Raw genomic sequence first — 19,060 nt, forward strand, 5'->3', positions numbered from 1 at the left:
TGTTTGTTTTTAATGTAATTATGCTGCTGCTCTGTCTCTGCAAAATAGATATTTTATTGATCTCAATGGGACCAACCTGGTTAAATAAAGGTTAAATAAATAAATAAATAATGAACATGTAAAAGTTTTGTCACACTGATCATTATTACACAGCAGCCACGCCCTTTTTCATGACGCCTTCATGTTCACCTCGGAAATCTGCTGCTGTGGCAGCGCGTACCACTCACTCATTCACTCATACTATGCGAGTGTTAATTGGAAATATGACACAAAATAAATCGTAAAAATTAAAAAATGCAATCATTAGTGGCTTCATATTAATTTTCAACTACTATATATATATAATGTAACAGCACGGGCAGGGTGTCGCTGCTTTGTTCGCGGGTTGACACAGTGTCGTCAATGAAGTGTCCCACTCTCCCGACAGTCCGTGAACGCCACCCCCTCCCCCTCCGTGCTTGTGTCCAGCAGCAGCGGCGGCGGCGGCAGCGGCGGCAGAGCAGGAGAAGCGGTGCTAACATGGCGCTCACTGCGGACTCTGCGCACTCTGTGCCCGTGTTTTCTGTCGTGTTCTCATCACTGGCGCTTTTATTTTAACACCTGACCTAGTTAACTTCACCACACACGTCCCCCGAAGTCAAACTCAGGCGTTTGTCCGCGGAATATTCCAGATAAAGTGCCTTGTAGACTCCGGGAATCTCGCTAACTTCTAACGTTAGCAAAGAGGCAGGAGGAGGAGAAAAGAATTGGGAGATACGGAGCAACAAGAGGAGGAGGACGAGTAGGAGGTAAGTTCATTTTAATTTAAAGTGTTTAACATACACTTACTTTACTGTTAACGCGTTTTAGTCACGCTACGAGACTGTTAAAGAACTTTAATTTCTTAAAACGTTAAAGTAGCCCCTCACTAGTGAAGGTACGTTAACACGATATTCTCACGCATCGCGATGACTCGACGGTGGTGATTTTTCCATCATTATTGTTGTTAAGAAGGAGGAAAATCGTTAAAATTTTACGTGGGCAACTTGTTAATGCTGCTGTTTGCCAACACACAGTTGTAGGGATTTATTTTGAAGTGCCATAAGCGGTTGCCTGCGTTATCCTAGTCTTTCTTATAGTTTTTAGATATAATGTTTAAATATGAGCGACATCTTATGGAAAGACTGTAAATTGCAGTTGTAATGTCAAAGTATGTAATGTCGGGAACTTGCTAACAACACATTTTACTTAATATTTTCTGTAATCTGAATTCTTTTCTCCAGTATTATGAGAAGAAAATCACTAATATTTCACATTTGTGACTTGAGAATGTTGTCTATCTCGCCAATTTACAGCCCTAGTCATTTATTTTGAGCGGCCTGAAGGGGACGTCTGAATATTTTTTTTACTAATTTCAGGACTGTATGATTTATAGTCAACAAAGAAAAATAAGTACTTTAATTTCACACGTGTTGGGTTAAATGCTGAGTCGTGTTGAGCTTTAGTTATGAAAAATATTTTTCCCACACGTTTAAGCAACTTAAGAAAGGAATTCCAAGCACCAGAAGAAGGCTGCGTTTATTTAATCCCTGTTTTCTCTGTGTGTGTGTCAGTTAAGACTGATTTGTACATCATTATGCTCAATAAATTAAGCTAAACCACTGTAATGTCTGTTGTGGAGCTGCAACGACTACGATTATTTTAATTACCAAATAATCTGTTGATTATTTTCCTCCCTTGCAGTTTAGAACCAGTCTGAGAGAAAACATGGCTGCCGAGAATAACCGATTTAAGCAACTTTATGAAATGTACATATGTTTATCTCACTGTGAGACAGACTTTTCCAACAGGAAACTGAAGTTTGTAAACCACTCACTGACTATTATATCAATGCCTCATACAATCACACTTTAAATTACCTGAAATATCCCATCCATTCATCATCTACCGCTTTATCCTCCACCAGAGGGTCGCGGGGGGTGCTGTGCCAATCACAGCTGACATAGGGCGAGAGGCGGGGTCATACCCTGGACAGTTCGCCAGTCACACACATAGAGACAAACAACCATTCACTCTCACACTCACGGTCAATTTAGGGTGTCCAGTTTACCAAATCCCCATATTGCATGTTTTTGGACTGTGGGAGGAAGCTGGAGAACCCAGAGAAAACCCACGCACACACGGGGAGAACATGCAAACTCCATGCAGAAAGGCCCTTGTTCCAACCGGGGCTTAAACCACTACACCAACCGTGTGGCCCCTGAACTATCCCTGAAAAATCAAAACAGTTGGCAAACTATTTGGCAACTGGTTAATAATTGGTAAATCAAATGCATTGTTTTTGACTTCATGCAGATTTCCAATATGCCGTTGTTTTGGGGTTTGGTCAATAACCAATACTGAGATCTTTGCAAGTTTTTCCCTGAGGTCATTAAGTCTCTTCTGTCTTTTCGGGGGATCTTGGTGTGCATCTTAAAGTCGATATCAGCACTGGCTGATATTGATGTCTCTTTTTGTTGTGTTCAACATATAAATCCAAACAGCTGTGGCATTTGTTTTTAGCATCATGACCTGTTTCTTGTGTCTGTGTGTTTGATTAATGTTCCTGTCTTGACCCTGGTTTGTAGCTGATGCAGATGCGATGGCCACGGTCGAGGTATGGGAGTAACGTGACGGCTCTGATTCTGATTCCGAACTAAAAAACCTCAGCTGTGCCATGTTCCTCTGCTGAAGCCGAGGGGGCAGAACACACGGAGAATGGACGAGTCAGTCTTGTTGGACTTGCTGGAGTGCCCCGTTTGTCTGGAGCGGCTAGACGCCTCGGCCAAGGTTCTTCCCTGTCAGCACACCTTCTGTCGCAGATGCCTTCAGGGAATCCTGGGCTCGCGGGGGGAGCTGCGCTGCCCCGAGTGCCGCACTTTGGTTGAGTGTGCCGTGGACGAACTTCCCAGCAACATCCTCCTTGTGCGCCTGCTGGACGGCATCAAGCAGAGGCCTCGCAGGCCTGGACCTGGACCTGGAGTCTGCACCAACGGTACGCCTGGAGCTGTGGCCAGAACTCATGGCAGAGAGCAGGGCAACAACCGAGAGCAGACCAACCCAGGAGCACAACCACAGAGAGCCCAGGCCAAGAACTCACTCGTCAGGGTGAGTCTCCTTAAACCACCTCTATACCACTGTGTCTCACAGAGTATCGAAAACATCATAAATGACCAAAAATGTAGAACCAACTGAATTTGTTGATGTATGCATCACTGCGTCATTACGTTCAATGCGCCAATAAACAGGCTAAATGTTTTCATGCGGTGTAAATGCTGAACAGGAATATTTTAGAAACCAGAGAATAAAATCCTCACAATTCAAAAATATCCACCTGCGTGTGGACCAGGCAGAAAACTGTGGAAGAGCTGAAACTCAAAGTAAGTCTGACTGTAAGCACTCAGGAAGTGAATGTGGGTAACAGTGTTTAAATATCAAAGTCTCTGTTTCTGCCCGTCCACACTGAAACGCAGTTTCAAGCTTCTCCATTTTGCTACCTCTAAATCAGCGGGTTAGTGTGGACAGGAGAGCGTTTTCAAACTTCTTTGTGTGGACAGAAGAGTGTTTTCAAACTTTTTAGTATGGACAGGAGAGTGTTTTCAAACTTCTTAGTGTGGACAGGAGAGTGTTTTCAAACTTCTTAGTGTGGACAGGAGAGTGTTTTCAAACTTCTTAGTGTGGACAGGAGAGTGTTTTCAAACTTCTTAGTATGGACAGGAGAGTGTTTTCAAACTCCTTAGTGTGGACAGGAAAGTGTTTTCAAACTTCTTAGTGTGGACGGGAGCAGAATTTCCCTTAGTCACGCTGACCAAACCTGGATCAGTGAGCATGAATCTGCGTTTCCCATTGTTGGGGTCAGGCTGCAACAAAACGGGAGAAAATGTGTGTGGATTAGAAAGCAGCATGTTGCATTAATGGCTCTCTAATCTGCTGTGGATTAACTGTTATCATGGCGATGGCCCACCAGTCGGCCGGTGGGCCAGCGTTAGTAACAGCAGTGATGGAGAACAGATCACGACTGAGCCAATAAATGATTGTGTTCTCTGTTGAGCTGCTGACACTTTGACTGGCCCAAGTCTTTTCTTTTTACATGTGTGAATATGTGTGTGTGTGTGTGTGTGTGTGTACGTGAGAAATGCAGAGTTGTTTTAGCTGCAGCTCTGATACTGATACTGAGAGTATAGTAGAATAATGAGGGAACAGAGAAACAGCAGGATTATTGTTCACACAGTGATTTTTACTCAAAACTCACCACAGATTTCACAGCCGGACTTTTCCCAGTGCTGTGCTGCTATTTCAGGGTAATTTATTGCAATTTAAACAAAAAATAATCTGCGTATCATTCGTTCTTTTCATATTCAATTGAGAATCTAAAATTACAGTTATTTTATGGAGCAGAATTTCTAGGTTTTTAGATGAAAACCTGGATCAGTGAGCATGAATCTGTTTTGGGGTCAGGCTGCGTTGGGGTCAGGCTGCAACAGAACGGGAGAAAATGTGTGTGGATTAGAAAGCAGCAGGTTGCATTAATGGCTCTCTAATCTGCTGTGGATTAAAATCGTACTTCTTTATTCCCTGAGATCAGCGTCGTCTTCTATGTTTTTGATAAAGATCCACCTGCACAGCCATGTCTGTTCTTTTCTCCTCTGTCATCAGCCTAATGCCTCAGAACAGCCTGCTGTTTTTCTTCTTCTTCATCAGTGATAGAACCTGGTACCTGCTGTTTTTCTTCTTCTTCTCCATCAGAGAGAGAACCTGGTACCTGCTGTTTTTCTTCTTCTCCTACATCAGTGATAGAACCTGGTACCTGCTGTTTTTCTTCTTCTCCATCAGAGATAGAACCTGGTACCTGCTGTTTTTCTTCTTCTCCTACATCAGTGATAGAACCTGGTACCTGCTGTTTTTCTTCTTCTCCATCAGTGATAGAACCTGGTACCTGCTGTTTTTCTTCTTCTCCATCAGAGATAGAACATGGTACCTGCTGTTTTTTTAGTTCCTGCTCTGACGAGGTTCAGCTGAGCTGATACTAACGTGATGTCATCAGACTTCCAGCCTCTGATTGGTCAGAGAGTGTCGTCACTGAAGTGTCATGAGCGCAATGTCAAAGCCAACAATGTCCACCTGTAGATCAAAGTTAAAAAGACTTAAAACTCCTGAAAACATACAAAGCAAATGTGTAAAATGTTGATATTTAACAGTGGCGTCTGGTTAGAGACAGCACTGCTGAAAAGCGGCCATCGTGACCACTGAAGGACTGAACCATTCTTTCAACAAATCTTTTTAATGATTCACTTTCACCCAAAACAACTGCTTTCCAAGTCACTAGTTTGTGTCGCGTAGAAAACCACGTCACAGCAGTTTCACACTGCCATGCTGTGATGACTCTGCCTGCCGGAAACCTAAAGGGTTTTGGTTAGTTTGGTGAGTGATGTGGCAGAGTCATGGTCTGCCTCCTCCTCCTCTTCCTCCTCCTGCAGCAGCAACAGTGACTCTGTGCTCTGGCATTTCTTTGATGAGTGCAGGATAAAGGTCGCTGTGGTTCTTTTCCACTCTTTCAGCACGGTGCTGCCTTACACACATGTTTTGTCTTCCTCTCGCCCCGCGGTGACTCTTGTAACACAGTATTTTGTTCACACAGATTGAGAACAGATAGCTTGCTGGTGTTTTTCTTTACGTGAGAGCTGTTAAAGCTGCTGGAGCTGTCTGTGAGTCAAAGGTCAGAGTTCACAAGTCTGAGGGAGGAAGGATTTTGTGGATGTTTTTTATTATATCTATATACATCTGCTCCTATTATGGATATCATCATATGATGAAGTATCTGTGATGACCTTTAAGGCTACTGTGTTGATAATCATCACATCTATTGTAATTATATCTAAAAAAAGTCACTTAGTAACACTTTATTACACTTTTTTCTGAACTAAAATGTCGGAAAAAATTCAGCAAATTTGTTTGGGGACCCAAATAAATATCCTGCCACCCATCTGTGGGTCCTGTCCCCTTACTTTGGGAACCATTGGATTATGAAATCAATTGCAAATTGTCAGTTTGGACAATATATGTATACTATGTCTATATATACCTCTTGTTTAACTTTAAGCCATATTTTTTGTCTTATAGCAGAGTTTGACCACATTTATAGTCGATGCGATTGTAACACACATAATTATCCTTAGGTTTTATATATGTTGAATATTTAAATCCAAAATCTGAGAGCAGATCTTGTCTCATGTCATTATATATAGACATATATTATGTAGATATAAAGTTGTCATGATACCAAAATGAGTAACCACGATACTACACCATGTAGAGTATCACGGTTCTGGGTATAATCGCAATACTGCAGCCTTTTTTTATTATTATTATTTTTATGAACTGCAGTGTATTATGTTTATACTTTAACATCCTTTAACTCTTCATTTCTCAGCCTGTACACGGAGCATATAGCCTAGTATTAGCCAATGAGAAAATAAACCGGTCATAACAACCTGGTATTCGACATATAAATCTGGGTGACGACACTGCAGGTGTTTTATGAGGTTGGATGTATAGGAGCCTCCTTTGGCTCCTATAGCTTGGTGGCAGTGCCTGCACAGTGGACGGCCATCGTCTGTTTAAAGCCAAAATAGTTCCAAATGTGACTTTTGGAGTTTGGTTTTTTGAGCAAAGTTAGTGGTGGCACTGGCGCCGACGCCGCTCGGGCCCGGTGCTTCTGCCATGGTGAGTGTGTTGTCTCGTGTTTGTGAGTGTAAGCTGTGCGCGCGTCTGGGCGAGACAGAACTTTAGCTTGTTGTTTGTTTTGAGGCAGAGCTGTCTTCATGGAGTACGTGCTTGCCGGTGGAAACACACAAACAGCCAATCAGCTAACAGACAGGCAGACTGAGCGTGCGGAAACAGCCTATCATATCGCCGGACGTCACCAGTAACAGGCAAACAGCCAATCATTCAGCAGCTGTGTAGTTCGGTTGCAGTAGTTGCCGTGTGGGTTAGTTTACAAGGGCGTAGCATGCAGTGAGAAGGCTATGTAGCGGAAACTGGCACCGCTAGTATAGTAATCCACGGTAGTACCGTCATGGTAGAATTTCTAGTATAGTAGGAACCGTTATGATTTGGCACCGCGGGGTACCGTGGGGATCATGCAACTCTATATAGATATATAATCATATATGGCCCAGCTGTGAGTCAAACAGTGGTAAATTGTGTGTTTATGGACGTGTTTATTGCTCACTTCCATCACAGGGCCTCTTCATGGGTCTGCTGTGTTAATATTTAATGCTGTTGTACATTAGCTGCAGTCTGGAGTCTAAGTAACGTTTAAAGCTCTTCTGTGTACGATAACAGCGATGTGAGACGAGCTCCCTGTCTGTGTTTGTGTGTGTTTACGCTGTTCTTCACTCAGCTCTGTGGGGATTTAATCAGGTTATTGTCTCGTCTTTGTTAATGAGCAGCTTATACAAGGATGATTTTCCTTTTTTTTTCTTATTTTACAATAACTTCAGCAGCCTCTCCCTCCCTCCTGTTGTTATTATCCTCAAAGTTTTTATTTTATTTTACAGTTATTTTCTCAATTTACAATCATCATAATAATAATAATAATAATAATAATAATAGTAATAATACAACCAGTAAGCCCCTTTTCCACCTATGGTCTCTCCTCTCCTCTCGTGGGCGGAGTCATCACTGCACACCTGCATGAAACTGCGGTGACTTGGTTTCACACACACACACACACACGGAGTGACAGTGACTTGTAAAGACTTGTTTTCAGTGTAACTGAATCATTAGAATCAGTTTATTAAAACCATTAGTTCAGTTGTTCCTCCACAGACTCTGACTCAGTCACTGGACTGAAACACAGCAGCAGTGTCTGCTCTGTTAATACTGGCATTTTACTCATTTCCCTGGTAATTGTTGTTTTTGGGACTGTGAAGTCTTTTTAACTCATCTACAGTTCACCATTATTTGGCTTTGATTCTTGCGTTGAACGTCTCTTCCTGTGACAACACTCAATTATAAAGAAGATCAATTACAATTTTTCTGGGATTTCTCTGCTTCTAACATGTGAATAATTTCTGCTTTTTTGTCTCCATATAACAAAGAAATTACTAAAAGTTTTTTTAAACATTTTTTTTACTTTTTCTGACATTGATTGAAAACAATCGTGCGTTGCAGCGTTTGTCATGGTCACACACATTCATAAAACACACACATACACACACTTACAGAACAGCAGTCTTTTTGAGGTCTTTGGGCACACAACTGTGGACTAAAGCTCTAAAGTATGTTTTAAAAATAATAAGAAAAGAAGAATGTTGTTTATGACTTCCTCATGTCGACCATTCTCATTAACATTCCTCCGCTCCGGCCTTGTCTGAGGTTGATGAGTCACGCTTGTCTCTCTTTGATGACATCACATTTTTTTTTTTTTTATTATTATTATTATTATCATTATTATTGTTGTTGTTGTCATTTCCTACCAGCCACAGCTGGTTGACCTCTGCCCTGCGCGACACAACCCTGTCATTACGTCCTCACGCAGCAGCCCACACGCTGCCAAACTCATACTTGGTGTTTTTTGTGAAGGGCTTTGGTCGTTTGTTCCTGCTCAGTCGACACACATGCTTTTCTCCCGCTGCCTCCTCTCTGTTTCCCACGGAGGTTGACACGGAGGTCGCGACCTTTTCCACTTAGTGCATGAGCCACCTGTAATTTTCTGTTTGGGGAGTATTTACTCTCATCTTTGTACAGATCCAGACTGGAGTCTGTTAAAGGTCTAATCACATTAGAGTTTATGAGTGGAGCTGTGTGTAGTTGGTGTCAGTGTCACATTGAATGTGGAACTATGTTTTTAGGCCTGGAATATTAAAGACAACAAACTACTGGCTATAAGAAATCTGTGGAATTATATTTGTATTCAAACTGCAAATAAAACACCCTTTTTTTTGCTCTGGCTCTATCACTTGTTCTTTGTGCTGATTTTTTTTTTTTGCTATTCTGACCATGGGTGGGTCATAAGAAGCTGTCTGCTGATTGGTTACTGAGAGTGACAGCCCTGTGGACTTTGGTGTGGGAGAGTGAGCGGTTTTAGAAACTTGAGTTTCCAGTCACAAAAGAGTCTTTAACAGTGAGATAAAGACGCATACACGTTGTGAAAGTATTATGCAAAATCTACTTTTTAATCATTTTAATACTTATATTTGGGACTCTGGAGGCCCTACCAGTCACCAAAGTGTGGAAAAAGAATACTCAGTCATGTTTTCGTGGTCCCCCTTAGTCTAAGTATAGGCGATTAAAACACGCGATGTTGAATTCCCTGCGCACTGTGACGACATATTACGCATTTCACCGTGAATGTTGCCACCCCACCAGTAAGTTTACCTCGAGAGCTCCACCTTAGCTCCACCTTGTCCCTATAAAATGCGAGAGTGCAGGCGAGGGAGGAAGAGCGGTATTATGTCAACGCGGAGGGACAAGTGTGCTGTTCGTGGCTGCACAGTGGAGCACAGTGTTTTACACAAACTTCCAGCCTCAGAGGATTTGCATGTCCAGTGGATACATTTTATATCTGAAGCTAATGTGCCGGATAAAGTCAGCAAACGTGTGTTCGCACCACTTCACATCAGACTGCGGCCAGCGGTCGCTGTATTTAGTCAGCGACCGTATTTCACCGACGTACAAACACACACATTTTTAAGAAAAGGTCAAATAGAGCTCATAACTGACCATTCTGACACGTCCTAATTAAAAATATTTGTTCAGTACGTCCTCCATGACCGGAGCACAGACTCAGTCTGATACAGTCACATACAGCGGCAGTTTATGCAGCGATCAGCGGTGGTGATCAGCGGTGCTGTCCCTAAGTTTTTAACTGATTTACAGTTCGGCAGTGTTCGGCTTGATCCTTGTGTCGGAAGTCTATTCCTGTGACGGCACTCTCGCTGTTTTCCGCACACGCAGCCATGTTGATATTGTCAGAGAACTAGTGGAGGGAGGGGGAGAGGAATGGAGCGGAGGGAACAGGAGCTGAGTGAGTGAGCGCAGTAAAAAGGACAAATCAGAAAGCACGTCACAGACATGTTCATTAGGACACCAGGGAACTATTTTAACTTGGAGAAATGGGGTATAATATGTCCCCTTTAAGAGTCAGTTGTTTCCTTGTGTCTTAGCTCTCAGGGTTAGGTCTGGTTTGTTCTCTGATTCTTTTTTTAACAACATCCACATTTTTAAACTTCTATAAAATGCAAACATTCCAAATCCCCCAAATGACGTGTTTTTATTTAAAATGAGGCAGAAACAAAGTGAGTAAATTGCAGTCATTAGTGGTGACATGATCGCACAACATTTAATTTCCAGCTCCTCTGGTCTCAGAGCAGCTTCAGACAAACACCTTTTTACACTTCTCACATTCCTCACTGTATGTATAAACACACAGCTTGTGGTCTGTTGTTGCTTTGGGAAAATGACGGGTTTATGTCATTCCCAGGGAGAAATGGGAAAAGAGTAAAAGACTTGAGTCACGCGATGAAGGTGCTGCCTGTTTTTCTTCCTGTGTGTGTGTGTGTGTGTGTGTGTGTGTGTGTCTGCATAGCTATCTTTTTGAGACCCAGTGTGATTTTTTTTTTTTAACCTCTGGAGTGAGGACCTACAAATTAGTGACACACGGTTTTGTAAAGCACTCACTCTCCCACACCAAAGTCCAGAGAGAAAATCACAGCAGCTGCTGGTCCTCTGCTGCCTCGTGTGGTCACTGTGTCACTGAGGTCAATCTGAACGTTGTATTTCAAACACTGAAGTGACAAAATTAGACATTTGAACTTAGTGATGGAGGCAGCAGTGGATCAACAACTGCTGAAAATCACTGATTTTCAGCAGTTGACTTTAGTGTGGGAAAGTGAGTGCTTTACAAACATCAGTTTCCTTGTGTATAAATGAGATTAAGTGTCAAACAAATTCTTCATATAGCGTAGACTTTAAAGCTGCAGTATGTAACTTTCATGTATTGTTCTGTTTTTGTTTTTCGTGGAGAGAACCAATGTAAGGTTGTTAGTTTGCTGAGGGAGCATTTGTGTATACTGCAGCAGAGCAGAGAAGCGTTTATCCCGTCAAACTGCTGAATGACTGGATTTTATTTCTCAGTGGAATTCACTTCTGAAACACTTTCCAAACTTCACTGGCTTAATGTTGCTGTCGTCTAGACATGAAACAAATCACTTCTTGTGTGCAGGAAGGAGCTGACATCGAATATCTTTGAATCATACAGACATTTATTTGTATTTAAGCGTACATTTTGGCTACACATCATCTTCCGTCCTGGACAGAGATGTCCCTGCAGATTAACTGCACCTCAGGGTCTCAAAGACAACAGGAATCTCTTCAGCACATGGAGGAGAAACAGTAAATCTATACACGGCTTACAAATCAAATCAGCTCCAGAACAACCTCAGCGCGAGGCAGAGGGCGTGCCTCAGGAGAAGCTGTTAATAGTTGTGATGTCAGAGGTCAACCAACTGAAAACGAGACTCCCCACATATCATGATTCTGTCTCAGGGACGGGAACTGAACACTTAACATGTCTGCATTCAGACCAATCACAGCAGAGGTCAGAGGTCAAACTGCTCTTTGCAGGAGGAGGAGGAGAAGGCAAATGTTGTCAAGCAGCTGTCAAAACAGTTAAAATAATAAATTCCACTCATATCACCCATAAAACAATTTGGTGTTGATACATGACATCAGAGGGGGGAGGGGTCACTGACATCAAAAGGAGTCGCCCGAGTTTTGACACTTTTAAAAAGGAGTAATTATTAAATGAATCGACCACTTATTTTTGTTTTTCAGAAACTTTATGAACGCTGCTTAGTCAGTAAAGGTTGATTAAAAACGACCTCTGTCATGTTTTTAATATGTATATTTATACTGTCAAATGAAACCAGTGCATTTCAGGGCAGACTAGAGCTGCAACTAACGATTATTTTCATAATCGATTAATCTGTCGATTATTTTTTCGATGAATCGTTTGGTCCATTAAATATCAGAAAATCTTAACAAATGTTGATCAGTGTTTGTCAAACCTGGAAACGATGATGATCTCAAATGTCAAAATGATGAACTTTTAATGATTTCTTTGTTATCAGAGCAAAGAAATGAAGAAAATATTCACATTTAAGAAGCTGAAACAATCAGAAATCTTGTTTTAATCATAAAAAAAGCTTCAAAACGATTAATCGATTGTCAAAATAGTTGTCGATTCATAGTTCAATCGATTAATCATTTTAGCTCTAGGGCAGACAGCATTAGATTAGCAGATTAGACACACCATCATTTCATGGATTGTTTACATATTAGAGGTCGACTGATGCAGGTTTTTCTTTGCCTGATGCCAACTGTTTTATTTTGGTCCATATATTTTCTTTTTCTCCTCCATCTGATATGATATAACATTTTAATGGTAACAAATAATGCAAATGTTTTTTACTTGGTCTGTAACACTAATGCACTGAAACCCTGTGTGTGGAGCCAAACCCTGAGTGGAGTGGCTCCACAATATGGTGGAGCCACTACACTCCACCATATTGTGCTTGTTTATTGGCCCAACTGATTACAGCTGCAACTTGCAGTTATTTTCATAATTGATTCATCTGTTGGTTAGTTTCTCCTAGGGGTGTGTGATATTGATGAAAATCAATATCCCAATATTTTTTGGGATTTTGCCAATAACGATAATTGGTGATATTATGCAATCCTCAAATGTGTTTGTAAAAGCATGGAAGTCCTGTTGCACCAGCTTCCCTTGTTAATATTATATTAGATGTTAATGATAATATTGTCAAAAACAACTTATTTATTTACTTAAACTTACTTTATTAAATATTGCACAATGAGCAACAAAAACTATCATGAAAGCATTTTAAACTAATGTAAACAATACTCATCATATTTGAAGTACAGGGCATTAACATGAGAATGTGAACACACGTGTGTGAGTGTGTTTTCTTGTCGTGCGTTACCTGGCCGCTCGTGGTCGACCACTGACTGCCCAAGCTTTTCATATTCTGTGCACTGGTTCATTCACAGATGGTGAAACTAATTTGTTGTCGAGTCTTTGACGGCAACAGCTTTACCACATAGTTTACAGTGACGTCTTTTGAGTGAAGCCAAACCACCTCCACGCGAGTGAGGAGGATCCACGTTTAGCTATTAAATAACAACGTAGATTCTGAGGCTGGTAGAGATTGTGTTTGTTCACTCGTGTTTAACTTCAGTCATACGTGCAGCTACGTTAGCTTGTTGTTGTGAAGTGTGGACACGGCATGTGTTCTCAATCCGCCGCAGTCGGTCCTACTAGACTTGATCATGCAGTGAATGTGTGGCCTCTCAAAAAGGCGAGGCTAACTGTTTGGTTCTTGCAAAATGATTTCGACATACTTGATATTGTGATTTCACACATCGTTAAAACAACAATTAAGATACTATCGTAGACGATATATATCGCACACCCCTAGTTTCTCCCTTAATCGATAAATTGATGATTTTCTCAAATGTCTTATTTTTTAACCAGTTTTAAGGATTTCTTTATTTCATGAAGCAGAGAAAGCAGAAAATATTCACATTTAAGAAGCCGAAAAAGCAGAAAACTTGTTTTAAGCGGCTATTTAATTCTAATATTAAAGCATAGCTCTTTTTGTTTTTAGATCAGCAGAAAGAATCTGTGTCAGTGATTAGAAAAACCACACATGATGTTTTTATATTTAAAGGAACAGCAGAGTCTGGACCACACACAGGTGTGGTAGCACTGCGTCACAGACAGGCAGGAGGTGACAGATGGACATATGGACAGAGGAGGCGGAGCCTGGAGGTGTGGGCTTTTGGCAAACGTGGTGGTATTTCTGGTCGTTGGACCACCCAGAGTTTGAATAATAAACAAATGTTAACACAAAGCCTTTTACACTGTACGGTGAACTGTAACGTGTTCACTACTTTACACACACACACCCACACACACACACAGAGGTGGAGAATGCCTTGATGTAAAGATACGAAACAAGGCTTTGAAACAAGATAGGATTCCTGCAGCGGAGTCTGACCTGAGGCATTCAAACGCTGAGGCGTGTCCCGACACGACCGTGAGCATCAGCACCACAACTCACACTCTCTCTCACACACACACACACACACACACACACACCTTTATCTCACTTACCTTACAACATCTAACATGTTATAGACAGAAATGAAACACAGATGTGTGCAGATAAGTTCTGCATGTAGTGATTATCGTAATAAAAGTTAATCTCTCAATCATTTTCGTGTTTAGTCTCTAATGTCTGTGAAAGGTTGGAGCTGCAGGGATGCTGGGTGCTAAACTGCTTCCTACCGAAACTTTTTTTTATTATAATGTGAATTTATTTACCAGACAACCCATGGCCAAGAGGATTGGAGTTGGGCTTGTGACTTATCAAGGGTTTCCTGCTCAGATCCAAGGACGGGTCAGGGACGGGTCAGAGACGCTGAAGACCATCTACCATTTACATCTGCACTTGAGATAAACAATGATCATACAACACATCATTAGGAACAAGAATAGAAACATGTACCACAACATAAAATTTATTAAATGAAAGAAAGACAGAGAAGACTGAGCTAAACCTGATTGTGAGCTCATTCTTTAGTAATGCATACAGGTAAACTCCATATAACAAATAATTAAAACTGAATAGAATGACGTGACTGAATAGAAAAACAGATTAAGGTTTGGGATGTAACAGCAGCTACAGCAGCTACAGCAACAGCAGCAGCTATAGCAGTAATGGCAGCTACGGGAGTAACGGCAGTAACAGCAGCAGCTACAGCAGTAACAGCAGCAGCAGCAGTTTGAGTCTCTTGCTTCTCCGTGGTGTTATTTCCATGTTGATTGTGTTACTCAGAGGCTAATTAGCTCAACGTCCTGATGAGTTTTAGAAGCACCAGCCTCTGTGTGGCCTTTCTGCTCAGTGTGTGATGGTTTCACTGTGAGCCCAGTAAACAGAATTATCTGCTTGTCAAATGTCTGTAGGCTTAAGGACTGGGGAACGGTGAGGGCCCAAACTCAACTCCTTGTGTTTCCCTCCTGACAGAGAAGCTCTGGATCTCTGGTGACGTTTAGGAGTTCAAAGTTAATATGCTGCAACTAGCCATTATTTTTTATAACAGCTTAATCTGTCAAGTACTTTCTGGATTTTATCGTTTACCAAAGCTGGAGATGGTGATGATGAGAATGGCACAACTTAATTTCTGATATTATTTACCAGTCATTTCAAACTTCTCTGGGAAAGTTCACAGCTCAGCGTTACCTGTGAGTCCAGTCGAGGCTGGAATGGACAGACACACTTTCTTCTTCTTTTCCTTGAGAAAGTGTTTGTATCATGGTCACTCGCCATCACTGTGTCAATTTCCTGGCTGAGTTTGTCCTGTATGTACTGTATGTTCCTCTGACCTCCAACACTGGACCACTGAGTGACAGCTGCAGTAGACAGGCTCACGAGGTCTCTGACGCTCTTTTCTCGTAGGTTTCAGAAAAAAGTTCAGTGGTCAATTAAAAAAAAGCCGCAGTTCTTTCAAAATAAAATGTCACAAAAACATTTTTAAAAATCACCCTCTTTAACCTGCCAAGTCTCCATGTCTGGAGCAGATTTTATTCTATGTTAGTGCCTTTTATGTCATATTTAGACTTGCCAGACTGCCAGACAGCTGTGCTGGCAGTGTGGGAATGGATGGGAAAGTGTCTCAAATACTGGTATATAAATGTTTGCTCGGTGCTGGGCTAATTTAAAGGCTGTAAAAGCTCACATCACTTGATTTATCAATAAAATTCCCGCCTCCGTTGCTTTAAACACAGATGAGTCATCATTTGTAGTTAAATATTGGTGTTTGTGTAGACTGCAGCAGAGCAGAGCAGAGCAGAGCAGAGCAGAGCAGGTGGCTGCCCCTGAATGAACGAGGAGAAACAAAAGAGCTGCAGACACTGCACGCTTTCACCAGCACACTGGAGACTAATGTGAGCCAACGCTTAGTATTCAGCTCATATTGACTTCACTGCTCAATGGATACTGTGACATTAGTGAGCTAATCCCTCTGTAGCTTAGATACAGACTGACTTCCTCTGGGCATCACCTCTCCTTACTGATAATCCACAGTATTAAATAAACATGAACCCTGAATCTCTGAAAATGTTGTCCATTTTTCTGATTATTCCTAAAGTTTTACGTCTTATTTCAGTTCACTTCTCGTCTTTGGATCTTTTATAACATTGATGGCACTTTTCTGTTTCCCTCAGATAATAACAGATCTGTGTTTGCTGTGTTTGGATCCAGTTCCATTTCCTGTGAATATCTGAGGAATTCAGCTCTGGTCTTTGGTTCTGGTTCTGTCAGTAAAACATCTACTTCAGTCACAGCCAGTGAGATGTCTGTCCATGTCTTGGTCAGGACGTCCTGCAGTTGACCTCTGACCTTTTCCACAGCCACTGTCACGTCCTCAAAGTCTCTCAGAGGATGGACGTTGATGGTGGACGAGTGTGGATGGACTGAGTGCTGACAGTGAGCAGTAGTTGAGGAGAAACTGATTGTGGTCGTGTCTGAGTGAGAACTGCTTCAGTTCAGCTTCTCTCTTCTTCAGCTCAGTGATCTCCTGCTGAAGCTTCTCCTCGGTGTCTCTGACTCGTCTCACCTCAGTTTCCTTTTTGGATCTCATCTGCTGCTTCACGCCAAAGCTTCTCCTCTGCAGGAGGCGCGTCATCTCAGTGAAGCTCTCATCTGTGTCCTTCACTGCTTTATCAGCAGAGAGAGATAGTCTTCCTCTCCTGTTGAAGCACCTTCACGTCTCTGTCTCTGTCCTGAAGTCTCTGCTGGACTTCTTCTCGATTCAGATCCAGCTCTCTCTGCTTGTGCGTCCTCTCTGCTGGAGCTGAGACCGTGTCGAGGTCTTTATGTTCATCCACCGAGCAGAGATAACAGATGCACTGCTGATCAGTGCGGCAGAACATCTTCATCACCTTGTCATGAAGAGGGCAGATGTTCTCCTGGAGGTTCTTGGACGGCTCCACCAGCTTGTGTTTCTTAAATGCAGGTGATTGATGATTAGGCTGGAGATGTTCCTCACAGTAAGAGGCCAAACAAACAAAACAGGACTTGAGAGCTTTCAGTTTCCTGACAGTGCAGACATCACAGTCCAAAGTCCACATCTTCAGCTCCAGCAGAGCAGTGATCAGCAGGAGCAGCGTGGAGTCCAGTCTTCTTCAGCTCCTCCACTAAATCTTCTAACATGGTGCTTTTCATCAGTTTAGGCCTTGTTGTGAAGATCTCTCTACACTGAGGGCAGCTGTAGATCCTCTTCTTCTCCTCTGTGTCCCAGTGGTCTTTAGTACAGTTCATACAGAAGCTGTGTCCACAGGTAAGAGTCACAGGATCCTTCAGAAAATCCAAACAGATGGAACAAGAGAGGGTTTCTCTCTGCAGCTGAAATGTGAGCTCAGTGTGGAGCAGTCTAAAGGTCAAACCACTCCCACTATGACATGGAGTGAACTGCTGAGTCACCTTCACTGATAAACAGACAAACCCGTTCGTCCTCCTGAGAGACAATCATGACACCAAAGTGTCCGAAATATTTCTGATTCTACACATTACACACATTACATTACATCCTGTTACCGTTAATGACGACTAACACTAATAATAACATAAAAAATAATAATAATGACTTAAATTTATAAAGCACCTTTCACGAAATCCAAGGTCGCTATACAGTTAAAAACATTAAAAGACAGATCAAAAACACAAACACTAATAAACTAACAATCAGGTGGCAAACACTTGGAGGAACAGGTGTCGAGATTTAAATGACTCCAGAGTTGGTGCCTGGTGAACAGCCAGAGGGACTGAGTTCCAGAGGGTTGGAGCAGCGACACTAAAAGCCCTGTTGCCAAAGCTTTGCCTGCAGGTGTGGGGAACGGAGAGGAGACCGAGGTCAGCAGACCACAAGTTTCCGGGAGGGACGGTGCACATGGAGGTGGTTGGACAGATAATGTGGAGCAAGTGAATGGAGAGACTTGTAGCAAAGGAGGAGAAGCTTAATGGTGATCTGGATCTTAACGGGGAGCCACTGCAGTTGTTTCAGCGTGGGGATGATGTATTGCCAAGGTTTGGTCCGAGTGAGAACCCCAGCAGCAGAGTTCTCGACATGTTGGAGCCTATCCAGGCTCCGAACAGGACGGCATTACAGTAGTCCAGGTGTGATGTAATGAGGGAATGGCTGAGGGTCTCCGCGACAGAATCAGAGAGCGATGGCCGGAGTCGGGAGATATTTTTGAGATTCAAGATTCAAGATTCCTTTATTGTCATACCAATACACATTAGACTTGAGGTCAGAACGAAAATCAGTCTCTCCAGAACCCAGTCGGCCCAGCAATAAAGAAGAATAAGAAAATAAGGAAAGAAGAACCAACAGTTTAACTTAACAAAATATAAATTAAAAAAGATTAAAACTTTAAACCTCTGGAGGTAAGGTGCTGTGCAAAAAAGAATTTGGTGCAAGGGTGGTGTACGGTACTGGGGGCATGTGCAAAGTACAGTCCGTGGGGGGTGGGGGCAGCAAGGGTATGGGGGCTACAGAGAGTTCAGGAGTCTGACAGCTCCAGGGTAGAAGCTGTTCCTCAGTCTCGTAGTCCTGCTGTTGATGCTCTGTAGCCTCCTGCCTGAGGGGAGGGGGGTGAACAGTGTGTGTGCTGGGTGAGTGGGATCTCTCATGGTGCAGGTGGCCCTTTCCTGCATCTGGAGGTGAAGATGTCCGTGAAGGTGATAAGGGCTGACCTTCCTAGTCCAGCGCGTCTCAGCCTCCTGAGGAAGTAGAGGCGCTGGTGTGCCTTCCGGACCAGGCTGGAAGTGTTGCTGCTCCAGGTGAGGTCGTCCTTGAGATGCACGCCCAGGTACCTGAAGCTGGAGACCACTTCCACCGCTGTTCCTCTGATGTGCAGGGGAGAATGGGGGGGATGTCTGCTCCTCCTGAAGTC

At 42.6% G+C, this 19,060-nt stretch overlaps 1 protein-coding gene across 1 annotated transcript in view; it reads left to right on the forward strand.

Moving 5' to 3' along the window:
• The first annotated feature begins 477 nt into the window (after window positions 1-477).
• sh3rf1 (SH3 domain containing ring finger 1) overlaps window positions 478-19,060 on the forward strand; it is a 41,181-nt gene continuing 22,598 nt past the window's right edge. The window contains exons 1-2 of the mRNA XM_058637733.1: window positions 478-788; window positions 2,607-3,126. Coding sequence (XP_058493716.1) covers window positions 2,737-3,126 — 390 coding nt within the window. The 5' untranslated portion in view covers window positions 478-788; window positions 2,607-2,736. The remainder of the gene's footprint in view (window positions 789-2,606; window positions 3,127-19,060) is intronic.

Source organism: Solea solea, chromosome 9 (assembly GCF_958295425.1).
Source record: "Solea solea chromosome 9, fSolSol10.1, whole genome shotgun sequence".
Taxonomy (NCBI): Eukaryota; Metazoa; Chordata; class Actinopteri; order Pleuronectiformes; family Soleidae; genus Solea; species Solea solea.